The sequence below is a fragment of the Pituophis catenifer genome, unplaced genomic scaffold (genome assembly GCF_029215685.1).
Source record: "Pituophis catenifer annectens isolate HBS135680 unplaced genomic scaffold, rPitCat1.0.hap2 SCAF_13, whole genome shotgun sequence".
In the NCBI taxonomy this organism is placed as follows: Eukaryota; Metazoa; Chordata; class Lepidosauria; order Squamata; family Colubridae; genus Pituophis; species Pituophis catenifer.
In genome coordinates, this window is record NW_027256893.1 from 10,233,864 (window position 1) to 10,259,214 (window position 25,351).

The 25,351-nt window shown below is 42.8% G+C and overlaps 1 protein-coding gene across 1 annotated transcript in view; it reads right to left on the bottom strand.

Moving 5' to 3' along the window:
- Window positions 1–25,351, bottom strand: part of WWOX (WW domain containing oxidoreductase) — a 633,895-nt gene that overhangs the window by 474,884 nt on the left and 133,660 nt on the right. Inside the window, exons 6-7 of the mRNA XM_070952739.1 lie at window positions 18,167–18,255; window positions 4,322–4,507 (exon numbers count right to left, since the gene is read on the bottom strand). Of these exons, the coding sequence (XP_070808840.1) occupies window positions 4,322–4,507; window positions 18,167–18,255 (275 nt within the window). The remainder of the gene's footprint in view (window positions 1–4,321; window positions 4,508–18,166; window positions 18,256–25,351) is intronic.

Genomic DNA, 25,351 nt, shown 5'->3' on the forward strand with positions numbered 1-25,351 from the left:
ACCCGCAGCATCATATTTAAACATCTAATTTATTGCATGACGAGCCACGAGAAATGGAGGAGCAATTAGTTGCTAGATCTGGAGACACACCAATTACATGTTGGGGGGACAGTTTTTCCAGAAACCCTGGTTGATCTTGTGAAAGTAAGCAGAGGACAATATTTTGTTGGTCCTGTCTCAACCATGATTGCCAGTCAAGCTTTAATGTTCTGTGAACAGAGGGATTAAAGCAGGGATGAAATCCAGCAGGTTATGACAGGTTCTGGAGAACCAGTAGCGGAAATTTTGAGTAGTTCGGAGAACCGGCAAATACCACCTCTGGCTGGCCCCAGAGTGGGGAGGGAATGGGGATTTTGCAGTATCCTTCCCCCAGGAGTGGGGAGGGAATGAGGATTTTGCAGTATCCTTCCCCTGGAGTGGGGTGGGAATGGAGATTTTGCAGTATCCTTCCCCCGCCACGCCCACCAAGCTACGCCCACCAAGCCACACCCACAGAACCGGTAGTAAAAAAAATTGAATTCCACCACTGGATTAAAGCTATCAATGATATCAAAGTGATGGGCAGAGACAAAGTCCACTCCAAAGCTAAGAAGGAAAATTAAAAAAAATAATAATTCTGGATTTCAATGATAATATAAAGAAATAATAAACAGATAATACAAGCCACTGACAATTCCATGTAATCATCATTAAATTACAGCTCATGTATGTACTGTATATCCCATTGTACCTTCCCCATTTGGGATATTTATTTCTAGAGCTAAATGTCTATGGAGATCTTCAGTCATGGTTGTCTGAAAGGTGTTTTATTTTTTGTTTTTAAAAAAAGGCTACTGAACCTCCTTTGTTTTCTTCCTTGAAGACTAGGGATGCTTATTCAGCAGGTTCTAACATGTTCTGGAGAACCGGTAGCGGAAATTTTAAATAGTTCGGAGAACCAGCAAATACCACCTCTGGCTGGCCCCAGAGTAGGGTGGGAATGGAGATGTTGCAATGTCCTTCCCTTGCCACGCCCACCAAGCCACGTCCACAGAACCAGTAGTAAAAAAAATTGAATTCCACCACTGTTGAAAACATATTGCTCTTCCTCCAAGAAGCCTCATCAGTTCTGGCAGGATGGTGGGGGGAGATGGAAGGATTATGTCCGACAAAACGGAGCAGGGATAGAAGGATGATATTTCTTTGCATATTTTCAGAGCTAAACTCGTATTTCTAGAGCTAGACCAACTGGCCTGCCTTGCAAGGAACTCCACTGCTTGCTTTCACACACTTGAAATACAGAAACAGCAGAAAAACTTGGCACGATTTATAAAGGATTTTCTTGATGGTGGGCTTCTTCTCACCTAATTGACATTTCATGTCGTGGCTCTGGGCAGGATTGATATAGGCATTATGGCTTCCTTCCATTTCAGCCATCATAAATTTAAAAGGGCTAAAGTAAATCTTTGTGCAATGTTGTCCTTTCTATCATGAGCCCTTATGCTGGGATTAATAAAAGGATTCAGCCTAACCCTGAGCCATTCTGTGCCTGCTAAGTCCCAGGACCTACTGTACATCTGAGGGATGTTTGTTTGTTTTTTTAAAAAGCGATGTTTCACACTGCATAGTTGAAACATGCAGAAGGGGAAGAATAAGCACAGCCCAGCTATCCATAGTCACAGCTTTTTTTGTAGCACAGAAGAAATATTATTTATTTATTTATTTAGGAACAAAAACATTGCTAGGTTTTCTTACTTTGGGGGGGGGGAGGAAGGGAAAGAGAGAGGAAGAGATGCTAGCTGAGTAGCATAAGGAGGAGCTTTGATGTTGTTGGGCATTTTGAACAGGATTTTTCAAGGGTGGTGGGCTTTGCTAAAAAGGTGACTAGAAGAAAATAAGACTCAGTCAACTACACTTTTGCCAATTCCACATTCCCTAGCCCCGTGATGATATGGCACGCAGAGCCGTATTGGTGGGCACGAGAGCTCAACTCCTGATTTTTGGGACTTCTGGGCCCACCAGAAGTAGGGAAACAAGCTGTTTCCCGCCTCCGGAGGGCCTAGGGAGTGGGGAAGGCCATTTTCGCCCTCCTAGAAAGGCTCTGGAGCCTGGGGAGAGCAAAAAACGGGCCTACCGGGCCATCACATGCCAAAAGCGGAGGGAACACGGGGGGAGGTTGCGCGTGCATGCACAAAGGGAAGGACGCATAGAATTATGGGTGTACATTGTAAGCCGCCCTGAGTCTCCGGAGAAGGGCAGCATATAAATCAAATAAAAAAACAAAACATGTGTGCAACACACACACACACACTGCTCCCCCCGCTTTTGGCATGTGATGGCAAAAAGGTTAGCCATCACTGTCCTAGCCACTAAAAAACATGATGCCATACTGCAATCTCAAGCAAAGGTTTTGGAAATCAGAGTTTAATGGTGGAAAGCATTTAGAACACGTTATTTCCTTTGCACGAAGGTATAGCTTTGGTCCACATGAAATTCCTTGTCTAGCCATTAAAAACATCCACACATACATATTCGGAAAGAGAGATCAGAAATGTGTATTTAATCTAAAAGTAATTGCATTAGCTTCCAATTAGAGTAAAGGTGATTTCTTCCTGGCACGGTACCAAAGATGTTGAATGACAAATCAATAAAAGTCACACCATTCAGATTTAATCAATTATTGTTTCATCAGCTGGCAGAACGAAAGCCTTCCTCTGCAAAGAACCTCTGCTTCAATATGAAGACTAAGGCACAATCTAGTCCAGGGGTGAAATCTACTTACCTTCCCTCCTGGTTCGGAAGTGCGCAGTCTGCACGCATGTCACATGTGCACTTGGACCCTCTGTGCATGCGTAAAGCCTTCTGTGCATGCGCAGAGGGTCAAAAGCAGGTTACTTCCTGGTTAAAACCAGGAAGTAACAATGTCTGGCCAGGTGGGCAGAGCCTCGTGCTGCCGCCGCTACCAGTTCTCCAAACCATGTGCTGCCCCCGCAACCAGTTTGGCCGAACCGTTCTGAACCGGAAGCATTTCACTCCTGATCTAGTCATAGAATTGGATCGTTGGTCCATTTACCATTCACCTACTTTCCAGTAAGGAGCTAAAAATTTGATTTATTTAATTTGGCACACAAGATCCCAAGAACCATAGCAGTGAACAGAAAGCATCTTTCCCAGCACAGCCTGTCGTGTTAATCTATAAATAGTCTCTGCCAGGTGTAGAAGAAGAAAACCACGTGGCATCCAAAGGGCTGGAGAGGACAATGACAGAGCCATTCCAAGTTCATTGTCATTTTGAACGCATCGGGAAGATATTCAATAAACAAAGATCAATCCGATGCAATCAATCAAATATTTAATTCAGTGTATGTTCAGGTTCCTCCTACTCTGAAGCCCCAGCAGGCTATTCAAATGACACATTAAAGAAAGCAAATCATTCCCGCCAGGGGTAAAATACAGCAGGTTCTGGAAAACCGGTAGCGGAAATTTTGAGTAGTTCAGAGAATCGGCAAATACCACCTCTGGCTGGCCCCAGAGTGGGGTGGGAATGGAGATTTTGCAATATCCTTCCCCCAGGAGTGGGAAGGGAATGGGAATTTTCCAGTATCCTTCCCCTGGAGTGGGGAGGGAATGGAGATTTTGCAGTATCCTTCCCCTGGAGTGGGGAGGGAATGGGGATTTTGCAGTATCCTTCCCCTGGAGTGGGGAGGGAATGGGGATTTTGCAGTATCCTTCCCCTGCCACGCCCACCAAGCCACGTCCACCAAGCCACACCACGCCCACACTACAACTTTCTTTTAAATGCTATGGATTGGCTTTGGGTTAAGATGGTTGAACGGGATCCTTTCAAATGGAGGGATATGTGGTCAGTGGTGGGCTGCTGCTGGTTCGGATCAGTTCGGGTGAACCGGTAGTTGTGACCTGCGGGTGGACCTGCTCCCGCCCTGCCCCGGCGCTATACCGTAACGAAGCGCATGCACGAAAGGTCACATGCATGCGGCCGTGCGCGCTCTCACATTTTCGGTGCTGGGTGAACCCGTTGTTAATTCATATGATGCCCACCTCTGTATGTGGTCATGGCGGTTGCTCTACGGAAGCTTGTTGTTGTATGAAATTGTTGTTTTTTTAATTTGGCAAAGGTCTCCTGTCATTTGGAGTCGGGCACCCTGAAATTCCCCCCCACACACACACACTTAGGAACTGATTCAAACTATTGTTCCAGAGCAACTAGGGAAGAAAGGAAGAAATAAAATCAAAACACTAAAAACGTTCAGTGAAACTTTAAGGAAAAAAGGTTCCATTTCAAAAAAAAAAAAATGGTGAGTAACTTTCCTTCAGAACTAACCTGTGTGATTCAGAAGAGACCATTACGATTCTTGCAGGAGCTGAGCGGCAAAGAACGTCTTTGAGAAGCTGAATGAGATAAAAATGTCCCAAATGATTCACCTGGAAAGTCCTCTCCAGGCCATCTTCAGTTAATTGCCAAGGAAGGCCAAAAACAGCAGCATTGCAGACTAGCACGTGAAGAGCTCTGTAAACACAAATGTGGAAATATATGTTTAATTAGAGCAATCTTCAGAAAGCTGGTGGCCTTCAGATGAGTTAAGCCATTATTTCTAGCCAATTAAACCATCTCAGTGCCATTTTGAAAAACCATGCCTCATAATGGTTTGAAAAAGTGCAGAGAAGAGCAACAAAGATGATTAGGGGAGTGGAAGCTAAAACATATGAAGAAGAATGGTAACTGGGTATGACTAGTTTAATAAAAAGAAGGACTAGGGGAGACATGATAGCTATGTTCCAATATCTCAGGGGCTTCCACAAAGAAGAGGGAGTCAAGCTTTTCTCCAAAGCATCTGAGGGCAGGAGAAGAAGCAATGGGTGGAAACTAATCAAGGAGAAGCAATTTAGAACTAAGGAGAAAATTCCTGCTACAACATTTAATCAGTGGAACAATTTGCCTCCAGAAGTTGTGAATGCTCCAACACAGGAAGATTTTAAGAAGAGGTTCGATAACCATTTGTCTGAAGTGGTGTAGGGTTTCCTGCCTAAGCAGGGGGTTGGACTAGAAGACCTCCAAGGTCCCTTCCAACTCTGTTATTCTATTTTATTCTAATATCTGTCACAGAACTACATTGTTAACTAGTTTTGACAGATCTGCCCCATGTTTTTATACAGAAAATATAGTTGAGTTTCTAGAGAGGAAATTCATTCTCCATATCTATCTCAAGATACATCACAATAGAGTGGTTATTTATTTGTATAGTTATTTGCTACTAAAGCAAAAATAAAACTTCCAGATCCCACTGAATGGGAACTACTAAATAATCTGAAGAATAATGGTTATTATCAAGATTAAATAATGCTACCATAATGTTTATTACTTGATCAATATGGCACTTGCTTTATACTCTATGTCTCTGTTTCACTGGTAACTTCTAGATTTGGGGACTTCAAAGCTCTGGATTTTCAGCAATGGCCTTCCTGGTGGCAAAATCCTGGGTATTGAAATGCACACATTTCCCTTCTACAGAGGGAAACATTGGTCTGCATTTTATCAGCACTCAAAACTGTGACTTACAGTCATAAGTTACATGGCTGTACTTGAGAAGCAAAAGTTATGTTGAATAAGAAACATAACTTCATTAATAAGCATGCTTAATGTTCAGAATTAAGTTTTCTTCACCTCTGTTCAAAAACTATGACTAATGTATAATCATGTATATTAGTCCAAAGATTCATATCCACTTTTTAAAAACTTTAAGAAAGTTATAGCATATAGCGCTTTTAATCAACGTATTTGTTAAAAATTCCATTATATCGATTGTTATTGCACTTTGTAATATTCTTCATGGTTTTATTATTTTAAATTAAAATTTTAATTAAAATACTGTACACACAGACCCTTTAAAAATTCTCTCATTAGCCATAAAAGCTATAAAACTGCAAAATGCTTACGGCTTTATTTGCAGCAAAAGATACTATAGCTGTACATATTAAATCATAAATATTTTACATGCTTATCTTCCCAACATGCCTCTCTCATGGCTGGGTCTACCAAAGGATAAGACCTTTTAACTCAACTAAAATCAAATGTATCCTGAACTTAGCCTTCACATGGGTTGGGATCGTTTGGCCAAGGAATTGTAGTTGCAACACATCTGGGGGGGGCACCATTGCCTAGAAAGCATTGTTTCTCCTTTTAAGACAACAACCACAATGCCCCAAACCACCAGTGGAAAGATCAGTAGATTGAGGAACTTGGGAGATGTTACTTTTTACCTATGAAGTCCAGAAACTATGTGCCTTACCGTATTTTTCGGCGTATAAGACGCACTTCCCCCCCCCCAAAAAAAAGAGGGTGAAAATTTTGGTGCATCTTATACACCGAATGTAGCCTTGCCCACCCACGGGCCCCCACCCTTTGGCCTCTGACTCCCAGCAATTTGCCTCCTTGCAGCAAACAGCAAACAGCAAACAGTTTCAACTTCAGCACAGCCTGATTAGCACAAGCAGCTGATTGTCTGTTGGATCGGCCTCCGACCATCAGCTGTTTCAGGCTGCATTGCCTATTGCCGCCTCTGTGTGCCCCATTTTCAGCCTCCGCTGTTTGCTGCAATGAGGCAAATTGCTGGGAGGCAGAGACAGATTTTTTTTTCTTATTTTCCACCCCAAAAAAGGTACGTGCGTCTTATCTAGATAAGTTTGCATGAAGCACCAATGAAAGCATGGTCAGACAAGATGCACCGATGAAGCCAATTGAGTTTTCCATTGTATGCTTTCTGTTGCTTTTAGTGTCACCCAAAGTTACTACTGGAGGAAACTGCACAACACAAATTGTATTTATAAAATTTAATAACTCGCCCTTTGGTTTAATTAGATGTTCTGGATCACAATTATAAGATACAATATAAAAATATTATCATAGTGCAGTAACTAAAACAGCAAACAGGCTATTAAAACAAGCAGGAATTTAAATTAACACATTTCTACTTCTGAGAGTATCACAGATATTTTTTATCTTTGCATTTTAAAGGGTGTAGTCTGCCTCACGATTGTAAGAATTGTGCATGTTTTTCTTCGTTTTTAATGGACATTTGTATTAGATAGATAGATAGATAGATAGATAGATAGATAGATAGATAGATAGATAGATAGATAGATAGATAGATATGCAGAATAGGGATTGCAAGAATTCTAAAATCTCTGAACAAATAAATTTTGTAATAAATTGTAATAAATTTTAATTCAGAATGCTTCTGGGGGAAAAAATCTTGGCAGCCAAATATTGCTGAAGTAATCTACCACACATTTATTAAGCACATTTTAATTTATGCTATATACATTCACATATATAAATAACCATTAACTTTTTTACTAATATCCTCATTCGAATTACATTTGAATCATTCTGAATCTAACCATTGTTCCATAATCATCCAAATTTAAATACATCTTTTCGAAGCTTATTTGCTGTGTCTATTGAAACATAAATCCTATGAGGAATTCCATATATGAAGTGCACAAATATATATACTATGTTTTCCAGAAAATAAGACCCTGTCTTACTTTATTATTTTTTTTTGAACCCTGAAATAAGCGCTTCCGAGATTTTAATTTTTTGCATATGCACACCCGCGAAAACTTAAGAAGACATATATATATATATATATATATATATATATATATATATATATATATATATACACACACACACACACACACACACACACACACACACACACACACACGTGTGTGTGTGTGTGTGTGTGTGTGTGTGTGTGTGTGTGTGTGTAAGGTCTTTTTTGAAAGACCTTAAAAAGGTTTTTGTTTTGGAATTTAGATGATTCTGAGCTGGGATCTTAGCCAGGATTTTGAAAGTTTTAACTAACAAACTTATAATGACATGGGAAAACACCCGAGATTTTAACTTTTTACATACACACACCCGCGAAAATTTAAGAAGACATGTATGTATGTATGTATATATTGCTGCAGTACATGAGCATTTTTCTGATCCAGCAGAATCCTTCCTCTGTTCTAATGGTCATAATGATTGCGCCGTTTTGTACTTTTGATGCTTCATGTTCTGCTGTGTAATTATCTCCAACAAAACCCTTGGCATGAATCCTGAATATATTTTCTGAGGTCAAGAAGAGGTAGCATGAGAAATTCCCTTTGCCAAGTAACCTTCAATTGCACAGAGACGAAGGTATTAATATTTTGAACCTCTGTCCTACTAGTGGGACACAACATTACTCCTTCACCGTTTAAAGCTGTAGCATTGACACTGCCTTATATTAGGTCTTGTTTAGTGTGACAGACATCAGACAGGAACAAAACTATTCGCATAAATACTCAAGCAAAATAGTCTATATCAGTGATGGCTAAACTTTTTGCCATCGTGTGCCAAAAGTGGGGGGAGCGCGGGGGTCCCGCACACGCATGCCCACACTCATAATTCTATGCTCCCCACCCCCCGCACTTGCATGCGTGACACCCCCCCTGCGCTCCCCCCGCTTTTGGCACATGATGGCATGGTGGGCCCGGTAGGCCTGTTTTTCACCCTCCCCAGCTCCAGAGCCTTTCTAGGAGCCTGGGGAGGGCGAAAATGGCCTTCCCCACCACCCCCCAGGCCCTCTGGAGGCAGAAAACAGCCTGTTTCCTGAATTCCGATGGGCCGATAAGGCCTGAAAATTAGCTGGCCAGCATACATATGTGTTCTGGAGCTCAGCTCATGTGCCCACCGATATGGCTCTATGTACCACCTGTGGCATGTGTGCCATAGGTTCACCATCACGGGTCTATATAAATTAACAAAGAAGCATTGTATCGCAATGAAATTTTATCTACTAATACAAATTAACGGCATTAATCAGGTGTACAGGGAGTCCTTGTCTTACAGCCATTCGTTTAATGACCATTCAAAGTTATAACAGCACTGAAAAAGGTGACCTAAGACTGGTTTCCACACTTACGACCGTTGCAGCCTCCAAGTGATTGAAATTCAGATGCTTGGCAACTGGCATGTATTTATGACAGTTCCAGAGTCCCAGGGCTTATATCATCACCTTTTGCGACTTTCCGATAAGCAAAATCAACGGGGGAGCCAGATTCACTTAACAATTGTGTTACTAACTTAACAACTTGCAGTGATTCGCTTAACCAACGTGGAAAGAAAAGTCGTAAAATGGGACATGACTCACTTGTCTGCTGCCTTGCTTAGCAACAGAAATTGTGGGCTCAATTGTGGTCATAAGTTCAGGGTTATCTGTATTCCCTTAAACAATAACAAATGCAATGTTTAATATCGTGACTCGCAATCCTTTAAAAGTTCCTCAATCATTGTGAGCAATTTGCCAAGAATGAAATGTTTAAAAAAAATATATTTTTGCTTGCTATTATTGAAGAGACAGCTCCAATTTGTCGTCCTCAAACTCTCTGCCCCCAAGTAGAAGATACTCAGTCATATGTTATTTATGCGCACTCAAAAACGGTCAGTCCCTCCATTGAATCATTTGCTTGTTGGTTAAGGCTCCTTCATTAAGCTGCTGTTCAACCAAGGGAGCTATTTGTCATTCTTCAACTTGCAACATTCCTAGGCTTAGATATCAGCTGAATGACTGATATGGCATATTTAGCATTTAGGAAACGGGTCTGTGGGAGCTCATTAGACTGAATGCACACAAGGCAATCTTTTTTCTTTTCTTTTTTTTTAACGTGGATGAAATTAAGCCCCTCTTCCCCCTGGGTAAAGATCTGGGTCAAAACCAGTCGGCAGTGAGTCTCTTTCTCACATTCAGATCTAGCAGAGCATTTTCCAAAATAATTTCCCAGATTGGAAAAATCTAAAACTCCACTTGATAGAAAGTTTTGCACAGTCCACATCTTTGTTCCAGTCCACTTGTGCCAAATGGATCTTATTGGTTTGTTGGTTTTAATATGTATCTGGGTCTTCTCTGTCTTGTACTGGAAGCATCATGGGTGAGGCTGCCCAAGAGCAAACACAATTTAAGGTCAACCTAGAGTCTTGCGCAATTGGCGAGGAACTAAATTTAGGCAAAAAAAAAATGCACAGGTACAGTATATGTGGTACCTTGCTCAACAGTAGTAACTGTGAGAGGGATCTTGGAGTCCTAGTGGACAAGCATTTAAATATGAGCCAGCCGTGTGCAGCAGCTGCCAAAAAAGCCAACACAGTTCTAGGCTGCATAAACAGAGGGATAGAATCAAGATCACGTGAAGTGTTAATGCCTCTTTATAATGCCTTGGTAAGGCCACACTTGGAATACGGCATTCAGTTTTGGTCGCCACGATGTAAAAAAGATGTTGAGACTCTAGAAAGAGTGCAGAGAAGAGCAACCAAGGTGATTAGGGGACTGGAGGCTAAAACATATGAAGAACGGTTGCAGGAACTGGATATGTGTAGTTTAATGAAAAGAAGGACTAGGGGAGACATGATAGCATTGTTCCAATATCTCAGGGGCTGCCACAAAGAAGAGGGAGTCATGCTACTTTCAAAGCACCTGAGGGCAGGAGAAGAAGCAATGGGTGGAAAGTAATCAAGGAGAGAAGCAACTTAGAACTAAGGAGAGATTTCCTGACAGTTAGAACAATTAATCAGTGGAACAACTTGCCTCCAGAAGTTGTGAATGCTCCAACACTGGATGTTTTTAAGAAAATGTTGGATAACCATTTGTCTGAAGTGGTGTAGGGTTTCCTGCCTAAGCAGGGGGTTGGACTAGAAGACCTCCAAGGTCCCTTCCAACTCTGTTCTATTCTATTCTAAATCTTTAATGCAATTCAGGAGCTATGGCTTTCCAACGTTATGACAACAACTGAAAGGAGTTTGGAGGCCAAGACAGTATAGATTTCCTCTTTCTACACCAACATTCTCCTTTCCTGGATCTCCCCTTACAATAAAGCTCTTGATTGCAATTTTTATGCATGCTAACTGCATATTTATATCTTCAACCTTCTTGCTGTGAGAATCATTTACCAGTAAAGAACCTGAATACCAAAGTTATTAATTTGACCATTCCCATATCAAACAATCCAAACCAAGAAATATATTTAATATTGCTTTTCATTCATCATGGCTTCTTCCAAAGGATCTCAAGCTTTTGCTTGGAAAGAGATTAATGAAACTGTATTCCTACAAACAGCCACCTCTTAAATCTAGTATCCAGCCTTCCTCATCTGTTCTAGCATGTGCTCAGATTGCTATGTTATTTCCTTTGACCAATTTTTTCTGAAATGTGCTGGCAGTCAGTCGATCCTGTATGCCATTGGAATCCATCCAAATTCAAAATAGAAAACGAACATTGTCTTACCTGAATGTTCCTTTTCGGAGTACTGCGACTGCAGTCCATAGCTGGGTTTCTTCATCATCAGTTCCTTTTGACTGGGTGATCTTTAAGAATATCTCTCTCTTCGTCCTGTGGCCACGCCCCCTGCTCCCATAATGCACCAGTCTTTGAACGAAGGCGCGACCACCTAAAATAGTCCAAGAAAAAACTCAACGGGCCGACAACATCAACAAAGTCAGACCGGCCCAGACACCAGTAGTTCATTAATATCAGGAAGACAGAAAAACCAAGGGAGGGGATGGACTGCAGTCGCAGTACTCCGAAAAGGAACATTCAGGTAAGACAATGTTCGTTTTCCAGAGTACTGCTCCTGCAGTCCATAGCTGGGATATACCCAAGCTCAGAAAAAAACAAGGGTGGGAAACTAAGGGCCCCCGGAGTCCTGCGTCACCAGAACACTCTGCAGGACACGACGGCCAAAGGAAGCCTCAGCCGAGGCAAATGAATCCACCCTATAATGTCTGATAAAAGGTGTCACCGAGGACCAGGTGGCAGCCCGGCAGATGTCCGAAACAGATGCCTGAGTGGCCCAAGCAGCTGATGTTGCCGCACTACGAGTAGAGTGAGGCAAAATCCCAGCTGGGACCTGCCTGGCCTGGCGCTCATAAGCAGTGGAGATGCACGCCTTAATCCACCTGCCCACGGTCGATGGAGATATTTTTTGGCCCAAAGATCTTGGATGGAAAGATATCAAAAGGGCTTCTGTTTTCCGGAACGACTCAGTCCTGCGAATGTAACGTCGGAGGGCCCTGCGCACGTCAAGGGTGTGCCAATCCCTCTCACGTTGGTGCTTGGGCGACGGGCAGAAGTCGGGAAGGATTAATTCCTGGGCGCGATGGAAATATGAGTTCACTTTCGGCAAGAAGGCCGGGTCCAGGCGAAGAACAACAGTATTAGCGTGGAAGATACACAAATCGTTCCGGATCGACAGAGCTGAAAGTTCGGATATCCGTCTGGCGGATGTGATCGCCAAGAGGAAAGCGACTTTATAGGACAAGTACTTAAGAGACACAGAGCCCAACGGTTCGAAAGGGGGACTCATGAGCGCTTGAAGAACCAGGGAAAGATCCCAGGTCGGGTACCGACGAACTGGAGGCGGACGTAAGTTCATAGCCCCATGCAAGAATTCTCTGAGTTGAGGGTGCTGAGACAGAGACGAGTAAGGCGGGCAGCGAACGACAGTGGACAAAGCAGCAGTCTGACGACGAAGGGTAGACGGCGACAAGCCCTTGTCCAGGCCCGATTGTAAAAAACAGAGGATGTCAACGACCTGAGCCGACGTAGGATCCACTAAGTTGTCAGCACACCAGACGCAGAAAGCCCGCCATGAGGCCTCGTATATGCGCGATGTCGAAGGTCTGCGAGACGCCTGTATAGTGGTTATGACAGAGTCGGGCAGCCGGTCCTTGCGCAGGATGACCCGCTCAAACGCCAGACGGCCAATTGGAGCCATCCTGGATCTGGATGGAACACCGCTCCTTGGCGTAGAAAGAGACGGTTCGGTGGAATCTCCCACGGGGGAAGTATGGACAGGGCCACCAGGTCTGCATACCACGGTCGACGAGGCCAATTGGGAGCCACCAGCAAAATCTCCGCCCGTTCTTCCAACAACTTTCGAATGACTTGAGGAATCAACGGAAGTGGAGGGAAGGCGTACAGGAGGCCGGGAGGCCAGCGGCACCGTAGTGCATTGTGGTCCTCTGCCATCTGAGTCGGATAACGCGTCACAAACCTGGGAAGTTGGGCGTTTGCCGGGCTGGCGAAGAGGTCCACCACAGGCCGGCCGAAGATGGTGACAGCCTCCTGAAAAATCTCGGGATCCAGTTGCCATTCCGACTGATCTAACAGCTGCCTGCTGAGCCAGTCTGCTCTGACATTGTCCACGCCGGAGATGTGATCGGCCTTCAGAGACAGAACGTGACCCTCGGCCCAAGAGAACAGCTTCTCTGCTTCCAGCATCAGGTCCCTTGACCTCGTGCCCCCCTCCTTGTTTATATGGGCCTTGGCGGAGATATTGTCCGTGAGGACGAGAACGTGTTGGCCTTGCAACAGGGACTGAAAGTGACAGAGAGCTAGGCGAATCGCTCTCAGCTCCAAGATGTTGATGCTCAACGTCTGTTCCGAAGATGACCAGCGGCCCTGCACCATCCGCTCGTCGAGATGGGCTCCCCAGCCTAGAAGACTGGCATCCGAGGTCAATGTCAGCCGATCCGGGAGCAGGAACTGCGTTCCGAGAAGAAGGTTGGGACCCGTCCACCAGTTGAGGGACATGGAAATCTGAGGGGGAAGGGAGACCTTGTGGAGAGAGTCGCTGCGACCCGTGCGTTGAAAAGGCAGTAGGAACCACTGCAACGGCCTCGTGTGTCTGCGCGCCCATGGCACTATCGAGAAGCACGAGACCATTTTCCCCAATAACTGGGATAGATGTAGAAGAGGAACAGTCCGCTTGGAGTGAATGAGCCGAATCAGATTGCGAATGCTTTCCGCCCTGTCTGGGGATAGGGAGACCTGGCCTCGAATGGAGTCGATTACTGCTCCCAAGTGTTGGAGAACAGTGGTCGGGTGCAGATGGCTCTTTGGGAAATTGATCGAAAACCCGTGGTCCTGAAAGGAACCGATGACATGGGCCAGGTCCTGAGATGCTTGGCTTCTGGAGGAGGACAGGACCAGAATGTCGTCCAGATAGCACAAGACCCTTACAGGCAACATCCGGAGAGCAGCCGCCACCACCGCCACCAGTTTTGTGAAAGTCCTTGGAGCAGATGACAAGCCGAAGGGCATTGCACAATATTGATAATGGTCCTCCCCAAGTTGGAAACGCAAGTACTGGCGATGGGCCGGGAGGACCGGAACGTGCAGATACGCCTCCCTGAGATCGACAGACTGGAGTAGGTCGCCTCGTCGCACTCCCGCGAGGATGGATCCCAGGGAGTGCATCTTGAATCTGCGGTAGCGGACTGACAGATTCAGCTGCTTCAAATTTAAGATGGCTCTCCAACCCCCGGAATGTTTGGGGACTAAAAAGAGAGTTGAATAGAAGCCCTTGCCCCGCTGATCCAGAGGAACAGGTTCTATTGCTCGGATAAGGAGTAGGTGGAGGACCTCCTTCCGCAAGAGGGCCGCCTTGTCGGGCGACAGGTGGGTTGGACAGCTGACGTGGCGAATCGGAGGGCGTCCTAGAAACTCGATGGCCAGACCTTGAGATACTGTCCGAAGAACCCAGGTATCCTTGGTCGAGCGTTCCCATTGGTGACTGAAAAGTTGTAGCCGTCCGCCAATGGGATCCTGCAGACTGTAGTCATTTGCCTCGACGGGACTGGCGGAAGCCAGCTCCACGGAAGGGGCGTCTGGAGCTGCTGGCTCTGGACCTGTCCCTGAAGCGCTGTCTGTCCGATGATCGGTCGGTCCCAGGAAAATAACCGCGCTGTGAGTAGGGGCCCCCTGACCCCGACGAGGCCCGAAAGGGCTGACGCTGAGAATAGGGTGCGTAGCGCCTTTCCGGTCTGCGGTATGAAGACGTGGGCATCACTTTCCTTTTATCTTTGTCCTCGATCAAGACAGGATCGAGGGCAGGGCCAAAGAGGTTCGGGGCCTTAAAAGGGGCCGCCGCCAACTTCCACTTTGCCTTGGCATCAGCTCTCCAATTTCTGAGCCAAAACAGTCTGCGAGATGTGACAGACGAAGCCAAGGCCCTTGAGGCAAACTTCACGGAGTTTAACGAGGCATCCGCCGAATATTCGGTAGCAGCAACAATTTTGTTTATATCCTGATGAAGACGCGTGTCTTCTGGCGGAAGTTTCTCTTGAAGTTGCCTCAGCCAAAGCAATGTGGCTCTATTAAAGAACGACGTAGCAGTCGCCGTCTTAATTGTCCAAGCAAGAGATTGATGCTCCTTACGAAAGGAGAGTTCAGACTTCCTATCCTCTGATTTAAGAACGTCCAAAGCATCCGAGGACAAAAGCGAAGAAGAGGAGAGGCTGGCAATCGGATGGTCAACCACAGGTAGAGATAATAAGGAGTCCAATTCCGGAGCCCCACAATACAGTTTTTTGTCCAGGCTGGTGGGACCCATCTGAGAGCCCGGTTGAGACCAGGGGGACTGTAGAACATCAGCAAAGAGTTGGGGACAAGGAATAAAGTCCTTGCCCGGCTTGGATGACGAAAACAAGGCCTCATGAGGAGCCGAGGAAGTAGAAGGTTCAGCAGACGGGACCTCCATATTGGTGACCTGCCTGGCTTTATGCAGCAGAGATTTAAACAATGAAGGCCGAAATAAGCCGGAAAAGGCCGGGGTGTCTGGAGCCAGGCCTTCATCCTCCGAGAATTCCAATTCCTCAGGAAACTCCTCCTCCTGTTCAGAGTCCTCAGAAGAGACTTGAGCCACTCGGGATGGAGACTTGGAATGACCAGGAGCAACAGAGAATGAAGTATTGGACGGAGCTGGAAGAGGTTGCTGAAGGACAGACTGTTGAAGGCCGGCAGCCAAAATGGAGGAAAGAGCGTTGGACAACGCTGCCTGGAGGTCCACCTGAGGAGTCAGCATCTGCCCGTCTGGACCCCGGAGTCCGGCAGCGGTAGGGGTAAACGTCGCTTCAGCCCGGCGAGAAGACTGAGCAAGAGGTTCAGCAAGTCCCACAGCCGAAACATCTGGTAAGGACAGAGAGGTCCTTTTGGATAGGCCGCGAGGAAGACTAGGCGGAACCTGAGAAGTGGAGACGTCACGATCCGGAGCGAGTGGTGTATCCAGGCCAGAAGCAGTCTCAGGGGTCAAAGATGAGTGACCATGAGGAGGTAACAGCTGGCTGGATGCGAATACAGAAGCAGAGGTGGCCAGCCTGGCCCTATCATATTGCTTCTCAAGCGCTCTATGCCGGCGCTGAGCGTCTTTTTCTGCCGCTGATGAGGGTCTGTGCTGTTGAGACTCCGTAGAAGCGGCAGCAGAGCGTCCTCGTGACTTCGATTTGTGCTTGGCCGGGGCCCTGGGTGGACTGGGCTCCCGCTCCGAGTCAGAAGACAAAAAAGAATCCGCCATAACAGGGGCTAAGCCACGAAATATGCAAAAATCTTCCTTCTCTTTCTTTATTCTTTTCTTTTTTTTTTTTTTTTTTTTTTTTTTTTATAAACTATTAATATTATAATTATTATTATTATCAATTTTTTTTTTTTTTTTTTTTTTTTTAAAAAAAACAACAATGGGAAACTATATACAAGAGTCACAGGCCGCCTCGTATGATGAGGGGAACAGCAGAGAACCTGGAGGCTTGGCGGAAAAAAACCTAGAAGCCCCAATCCGACTGGGCTTATAACCAGGTAAAGTCAGCCTCTGACCCCAGCACACAGGGATAGCAGTGAGGCAGTCCAGATACTAGGTGTGCTCTTAGAACTTAAAGCCCCCCAAAAGGGAGAAAAAACAAATCAGCACAATGGCAAGAGGAGCGACCAGCCGGAAAAACGAGGCAAAATGGCCGACGCAATGAAAGTGGACTCAAAATGGCGCCCGCATTGCTCCTACACACATGGGCCAGCAGCGGCGAAAATAGGGTGAGCCTGGACACCACCGCAAATCGCCTTTAGCCCAGCTACACCCCCCAAGGGCGCCGCCCGAAGGTCGGACGCCCAGCACTCTCACCACTGGCCGCTCGGGCGTGCGAAGGCTCCGCGATCTCCTGCCGATCAAAGGCGCCTTCAATAAAGGAAATACAAGCCGGCTGAGCTAATTAGGCCTCGCTCCAGCAGACGAGGCCGCACACACACATCAGAGCCTGCAGGGCAAACCTTGCAAAGCTCCGGAGCCGCCCCTACGAGAGCCGATGGCAGAAGTCCAAATTAATTGAGTGGGGGGGTGCCTGCGGCGATCCGCAAAGCCTGCACTCACCCCGGCGGCTGAAATAGAGGCCAGGGGACCGCCCCGAAGGGTCGGAACTCCCAGCTGCGGTCTGACGGCCGTCAGAAAAACCCCGGGAAGAAACGGACTGGAGCCCCAGCGCCGATTTCTAGTCCCTGCAGCTTTGTCCTCTAAGGCTCTCACCGAAAAAATAACTAACAAAAATAAATAAAAAACCTAACGCCAGAATCTAAGAAGGAAGCAATATTGATCACGAAGAGAGAAAAAACACACCAGTCTTCAGTGACTGAGTGAAAAGACTGGTGCATTATGGGAGCAGGGGGCGTGGCCACAGGACGAAGAGAGAGATATTCTTAAAGATCACCCAGTCAAAAGGAACTGATGATGAAGAAACCCAGCTATGGACTGCAGGAGCAGTACTCTGGAAAATGGCATTTTTGCATTTTGCGTATATTCCTAATATGAGTGTGCCTATACATTATGAGAAAACATTGTCACATACATCAAATTCATTGCTTTCCTTAACCCTCATAGGTTTCTCTATTTTTTCCCATTTCAAGTTGTCATAACTCTCAATGGCATTCACACTTTCTGTTGTTCATATTTATATTTATTGGTCTTAAAACAATATATTTATTGGAGTTGCACAGAGGGAAGATAGAACGAAGAAATGTATTTATTTTATTTATCAAATTTAGATGCTTTAGATTTAGATACCCACCTCAATCATAGCCTGTGAATTTATAAATCTCAATCATTCTGACTCTGTAAATTGTGCCCCTTAATAATAAACAAAAGTATAAAAACTACTTAGCTCTTAAATGTCAATTGAAGTATACAGACCATATTATTGCAAAAGAGACAGAGATGAATATTGCAATAGCTTCCCATCTATGGTAACTTTGCTCAATTGATTCAACAACAGCAAAGCAAACTCTACTAAGGTAATAAGAAAAAAAAGTTTCTAAGTACTTACAGATTCTTGGATTTGAAGGTTTCAGCAAATTCCCATACACTTTGAAGAGATGCAAGATCCAAGGTGATTGCTTCTACCTTGGCTTTGTGCTAAAATGAGAAAAAGTTCAGAAGATCAACCTACTTATTCCAAAGAATCATCTGATAACAAATATCCAACAACATATGTTTAAATACTCTTATTTAATCATAGTGGTACAGATAACAACACTTTGAGATATGTAGATTGTTTAAGGAAGGTTTTTTTAGGATGTAGGTACATGCAGCCAAAGTAAATCCTGAAACAGGTGTGAATGTTTATTCAAATATCTCAAGGTATTTCCAGATAAACCAAAAGATTGACCCAAAAGATTGCTAGATATTTTTTTTTGTTGTTGTTCTTATCATCATTACCTGCAGAATAAATAAAACTGAGCTACCTGAGCAGTATTTTTTTAAAAAAACAAAAAAAATCAAACTCATGGGCTTTTTCTGCCAACGAACATGATTCTTACAAAACTCGCCCAAAAATATCTTAAAATTACAAAATTACCCAAAGTTCCTCAGTTAAAATCTGCTAGGCTTGATGAATTAGGCATTTATGACTGGTTGATTTAGGGACAGGAAATTATTTACATAATTCAAATCAAGGCAGAAAAATATCCAATTCAGAGGCTACAGATTTTTATTTTTATTTTTTTTCAGACATTTCAAAGGAAGAATATAAAAGCAAAGATTTCCCGTCCAATCATGTCTGATTCCAGGAAGTGGTACCCATCTCGTTTTTTAGCCAAGGGAGCCAGCATTGTTCAAAGACCCTTTCCACTGTCATGTGGCCTGCATGTGCTCAGATGCACAGAACAGTGTTACCATCCCACCAATGGGATTCCTATTTATCTACTTGCATGTGTATGCTTTTGAATTGCTAGGTGGGGTCAAGTAATGGGAGCTCAGCCCGTTGAGCTGCACTCAGGTCTCAAACCTGGGCATCACAACCCCCCCAAAGAAAGAATATAAACAAACACAACAATGAAAAGTAAGAAACTGAAATTTAAATGCGTAAACAGAGGATCTGGTTTGTCAGATGTTACATCTTTTCTATCCTGTTCTATGGAGTAGAACAGTAGTTGGTCTCTGACAGAAAACTACTTGAAGAGACTAGAAGCATTTGAAATGTGGATTTACAGATGGCTGTTACGTATAAGTTGGGTTGACAAAATCAGAAACGAGGAATTGATAAACTGCCTGGGAAAGCAAAGGGAGATCATCAAAACCGTTAAAAAGCGAAAGTTAGAATATTTTGGACATGTGATGCGACACCCAGAAAAATACAGCATCCTTCACTGAATCCTCCAAGGAAAGATTGAAGGCAAACAAGGTCCAGGCAGAGGAAGAACATCATGGCTTCAAAACCTAAGGGACTGGTTCAGACAAAACTCAGCAGCACTTTTTCAAGTGGCTGTTGACAAAAATAGGATTGCCAACATGATCGCCAACCTCCAATGACTGATATGGCACAAGAAGAAGAAACAGAGGATCTGAAAATGTCATTGAAGTTAGTTTTCCAACACCTAACTAATTACATAACAACTGAATGGTATTTCTCATTTAAAAAAACAACTAAAATAACTATTAAGCATGGAGCTAAAAAATAAAGATCAGGAACACATAAAAAAATCACCAACCAAAATGATAATAAATTGAACCAATTCTGAAAATTCACTCTAATTTTTCCACGAAGTTAAAATATAGAGTCTATACATGGAAAAAAGAATTTACATGAGGTACAAAGTAAACGTATTAACTTACTGTCCAGGCATTTTATAAATCAATCTTTCTAAAACATATGTTACCAAAACATATAGTATCCTTGCTGTAGTTAGCATATACAAATTCAACATAATTTAAAGTAATGAATGGTTTATCCAATTTAATAAAACAGTTTAAGTTCAACTGTTAAGATTTATTTCATTCTACTGTGCATTATTTTCCTGAATTGTTGTGCTTTACCATATTGCTACCAAATATTAAAAAAATAATCCAACATTACATTTTCATCATTTTTTAGAGAAGGAATTGTTCATTTTAGCTAGCTGGACTGGAGTAATATACCAATAATAAAATACCTTATACCAATTTCCTCTAAGTATAATGTTCCGAGGAAATTTAATGTTCTTTTTCCACTGAAATTTCCACATTGCCACATTCAAATTCTGTACCTATTTAATCATAAACTCTTTTGCTTGTCCAGCCTCTGAATCATATTTCTCCAGCCATTGATAAATAAGTCCCAGCAAATATTCTGAATTATGTTTGACTAGGTTTTTTTCTAATTCAGTGACGTTTCTTACCATTCCTCTTTAACTCTGCAATTATTCTAATAATTAAATCTCGCAATTGGAACATGTTATTAATTTTCCACAGAACCAATTTCTGAAACTCGCTTCCTCATAAAAGTAGACATTTAACAATGGAGCGATAGAAGAGACATCTTATTATTTCCCTGTACTTGACCTAGACATTCAAGCTTGCCAAGCAAATCCTTTCTCTGAAGATCCCAGTGCTCAGATGGCACAAACAACTCCACAATTAAATACTACATCATCATCATCATCATCATCAAGCACAGTGGTTAGAGTGCAGTACTGCAAGCTACTTCAGCTGACTCCTAGCTGCAGTTCGGAAGTTCAAATCTCACCAGGCTCAAGGTTGACTCAGCCTTCCATCCTCCCGAGGTGAGTAAAACGAGGAACCAGATTGTTGGGGGCAATAGACTGACTCTGTAAAATCGCTTAGAAAGGGCTGTACAAGCACTATGAAGTGGTATATAAGTCTAAGTGTGATTGCTATTGCTATTATCCAAACTCAATCCTGCCTGCACTTGGCCAAAACAATTTTGCAATACACAAAACAGACACAACCAGTAGGTTTCTGGTGCAGAAGGGGGGGGGAATGCTTTCTCTCTCTCCCTCCCCCCCCCCCTCTCTCTTTCCTTTAAAATCCTCTGTTCTCGTCTCCAAGGAGAAAATATAAAAAAAAAAAGCTGCTACAAACACAAGGACAACAAGGGGTCAAAAAACATCAAGCAGTTCAACAGATTAAACCACAAGCTGTTACTTAGCATGCTCTTGGGAACAGTGATTCAAGTCCACACACTATTACTCAGGTAATGCTTTTTGCTCATTCTGGGCAACGTTGCAGGTCTTTCCTGCTGGTTTTGAAACCGAAGAGACAGCATTTGCGATATTATGAAGGGAATAGAGAGCGAAAGAGTGTCTTGCTTGGGTGTTCCTGCTTCCTTTACTCCTTTCCACAAGTTAGGACTGAGAAAAAAAAAAGAAGCTGCATTTGAGAAAGAATACAAATATGAAGAGAAAAAAAAAAAAGCTCAATCAATGGGTAACTTGGAAATGTAGATTATCCAAGCTATGACTATGGTTTGCAGCCTGACATTTTCAGGGAAATAAACTGAACCCCTGCTTGCTTGGAAAAATAAAACACTTTCTATTGTGAAGACAGCTAGGGTTCCTTCCCAACCACCCCCTACCCCCCCCATTCCCAACTGTTAAATTAATCTGAATTTCTACAGCTTTGTAGATTTAGCACTAACAAAGGTTAGTGAGAAGAGCCTCCTTCTGTGGGACTATTTCTCAAGCATAGAAATATAGAAGGTTTCGAAAGGTCACACATTCAAATAATAATAAAAATGACAATGACAGTTTCTAGGGTACCATTCATGAACATACATAAATGATAAAGACAGAAACGTATACAATGGCCACTGGCCTATATAGTAAAAAAAAATGTCATTAAATCTTCACAAATCTGGCTTTTTAACCCCTCATTAACTTACGTTTACAAGCTCTTCTCCCTATTCATAAAAACTAGTATATTTTTAAACTATTCTTTTGAGTCTTATTGTTGCTCTTTGTAGCCAAAAAAAAAGAAAGAAAGAAAAGCTATAATGGTTTAATCAATCAATAAACTTTTATTTGATCATTAAGCAGCGTCATATAATGATTTAATAGCCCTTACGGACTTTTTGCATAAAAATAAAGTTGTGATTTAAGGTTTTTGATGGTTAGACAGGATGGATTATAGAAAGAAGAAAGTCATGATGTAACCTTAGAGAGAGAGGTTAAAATATAAATGTACTTATAACTGCTATGAAGAAGATCAGAGGCCTCTTATTTATAGCTTTCTTTAATTTTTTTTTTACTTTTTTTCTTGTTGTACTTTTAGCTTTTTCAATATTTCAGGTTTATAACAAACAGTCATCTATAAAAGGTAACTTAAAAAGAGATGACTTAACAGCATCCTTCAAGTTCTCTGCTAAGGTCATAAGGTTATTGTACAAATAACTCTTACAATTTCATCCCATATTGTTTTAATATTACATGTTGTTTTGTGTTATAAAGTCTTAAGTCGTGGTTTTTTAACAAACATTTTGGTCTACAGGTGTGTGCCTCTACACCTGTTTTATGCCTAGATATCCTTTAGAAATTACTATCCAGTTTAAGAGACTAGATTCTCCTAGGGCAGGAGTGTCAAACTCGATTTTGTCAAGGGCCGCATCAGGGTTGTGTTTGACCTTGGAGAGGCTGGGGGGGGGCATGACCGGGGGGGGCATGGCCAGCTTGATGTCACTCATGGTGGGGGGCACCTGTAGTGGCCCAAGTGCTCTGCCAGCGAAAACGGGCTCCCAAGCTCCGTTTTTGGCTGGGACAGCCTCCTGCAACCCTCTACCAGTGAAAACGGAGCTCGCGAAAGCCACGAGTGGCCCTCCCGAGCTCCATTTTTGCTGGCAGAGGCACTGTGGGCTGGCCCTTTGCTATTTCCAGGGTGGCCCCACGCGCTAGATTTAAGCACCCCCGGATCTGACCCACAGGCCTTGAGTTTGACATTCCTGTCCTAGGGCAATAGGGCATCCTACAGAGATGTCACCACAAAATCTTCCTGTGCAAATTCCATTGAAATTAACTTTTGAAACAGTTTTCTACTAAATATAGTGTTACTGGGAATGGTATAAGAAAGGATAAAAGAAGTTTGTTTTAAGCCATATCCTCCTATAGAACATCTCTAAGATGAATAATAATATTTTTAAAAAACATAAATAAATTGTAGCTATCTGCATGCGTGTGAATGTGCACCTCTTGTGGGAAAGCGATATAGTTTCATCATCATTTAATAATCAAGTAACTTTAAGGGGGGAATCAGCAGGGTGGACTTGGAAAGTTTTGTAGAAAGGTTCATTTAAAATCATGGACTTCGTTTGTTACTGACGAATTAGCTTGCTTCGTTCACTCTTCAATTCTGACCATAACCACACAGATCAAAAACACTCACTCCTTTTAACTAGCTATTCCAGATTGTTATCAAAGCACTTCTTGAGTCACCATTCTTGTTTGGTGCACATAAAAGCCGGAATGAATGTGTCTTATCTTCACATAACCAGGGGAAATGAAGAAAAAGAATATATAAACTCAGGCATCTAATATTCCGCTTAAATTTAGCTTTTACCTTTGAACTGGGTTACAAAAACTCTTCTAAAATGAGGGAACATATTACTGAACATAACCGTGCTAGTTATATTCAATTAGATGTTTATGGCAGTAGGACAGACTATACATCAGTTTTTTTTTTAGCTACAGCTGCAACTATCGATGAAGATTCTCAATCATCCAGGTCATAGTTGTCCCAAAGGTGCTTTATTTTCCAAAAGGCAACTGGACTTTCTTGATTATTGTTTCCTTTGAAAACATTTTTGCTTCTCATCCAAGAAGCTTCTTTCATTCTAAATTAATTGTGGGATGACTAGTATTCTTTTTTTTTAATATTTATATTCTTTTTATAGCTGCAACATTGAACAACCTGTGATTTGTCATGATGCTCACATGCACTGTTGGGAGTCCGCTGAAATCTTCTCATGGAACCTTGGACAGATCCTGCCATTCAAGCAACCCTGGACGATTTACACGATTACTAGGAGGAAGAAGAGATCTAGTGCCATTCAGGAAGGTAGAAATCAACCCCTATCCTCCATCTACCATTCGTCTTTCCATTCCTGGTGACCATAATGAATCTATTTGCACTAAACATCTCCAAAGATGCCATATTTAACATTCTTTGGAGAAGGTGAAATCAGTAAAGTGGGCAGGTTTACCTCCCCACTCCTTGGAGAATCTACTAGCAAATTGCAGGACTGTCACCAGAGAGTTGCAGAGATTCCAGGGGCTTCCTAGATCCTAAAGGTGTATGTTGTACATGCACCATGGACCATGGACTTAGATACATGCATATGCACCATGGACCTAGATACATGTTGTACATGATCATGAAATATTATTTGCCTTATCTTAAGTTCTCGAAAGTTAGTGACACTAAGTACATGATAGCATTAAGGAAAATTACTCAGTTCATTTATGGCTCCACTTTCTGTGGACTTGAATTGCTCACTAAATGAATGCCATATTTAATTACATCTTCTTCATTAAATCACTATTCTTCATCAAAGTGAAATGCATCGCCAAAGGAAAACATTCATTCAAGGAGGTTTGTTTGTTTACTACGTGATTGATGATATGCAAAATCAAATTTAATTCTTACACACAGTTTGTAGCTATTGTCCTCCAGCACCATCAACCCACCCAATGCTAGGAAGAACAGGCACTGTAGACAACATTCTCATTTAATTCCAAAAACATTCCGTGTTTACATAGACCAAATCTATTAAAACTGTTTAGAATATAATTGGCAATATTTTGTGCTCATGCTTAGAAAAATGCTTATCGAGCCAGAAGTTTTAACCAGAAAAGTTAAAACACTCAGAAAGCTAGGAATTTCATAATAGGCAATGTATTCAGTTTACAGCTTAAAGATTGTTTAAAAATGAACACTGCATGCTACAGTAGTTTGGCAGTAAACATGATTGTGCATTTATGTCTCAACACTGAAGGAGCCTTTTTCATAGGTATTTTTCATTCTAATGCAAGGGATGATTTACATTAAATATAGGTAAAGTGTGGTTACATTTTCCTGAAGGACTGCAAAGAAGGGAAGAGAACTATAATAAGTTGAAGCATAAAAGCTTTCTGTCATAATATTTATTATAATGGCATATAAAAGAGCTGAAATAAATAATAGATGACTAAAGGTAAATTCACATGATAAAGAATCCTTCAGCAAATACCATTACTTGGTCTGCTTA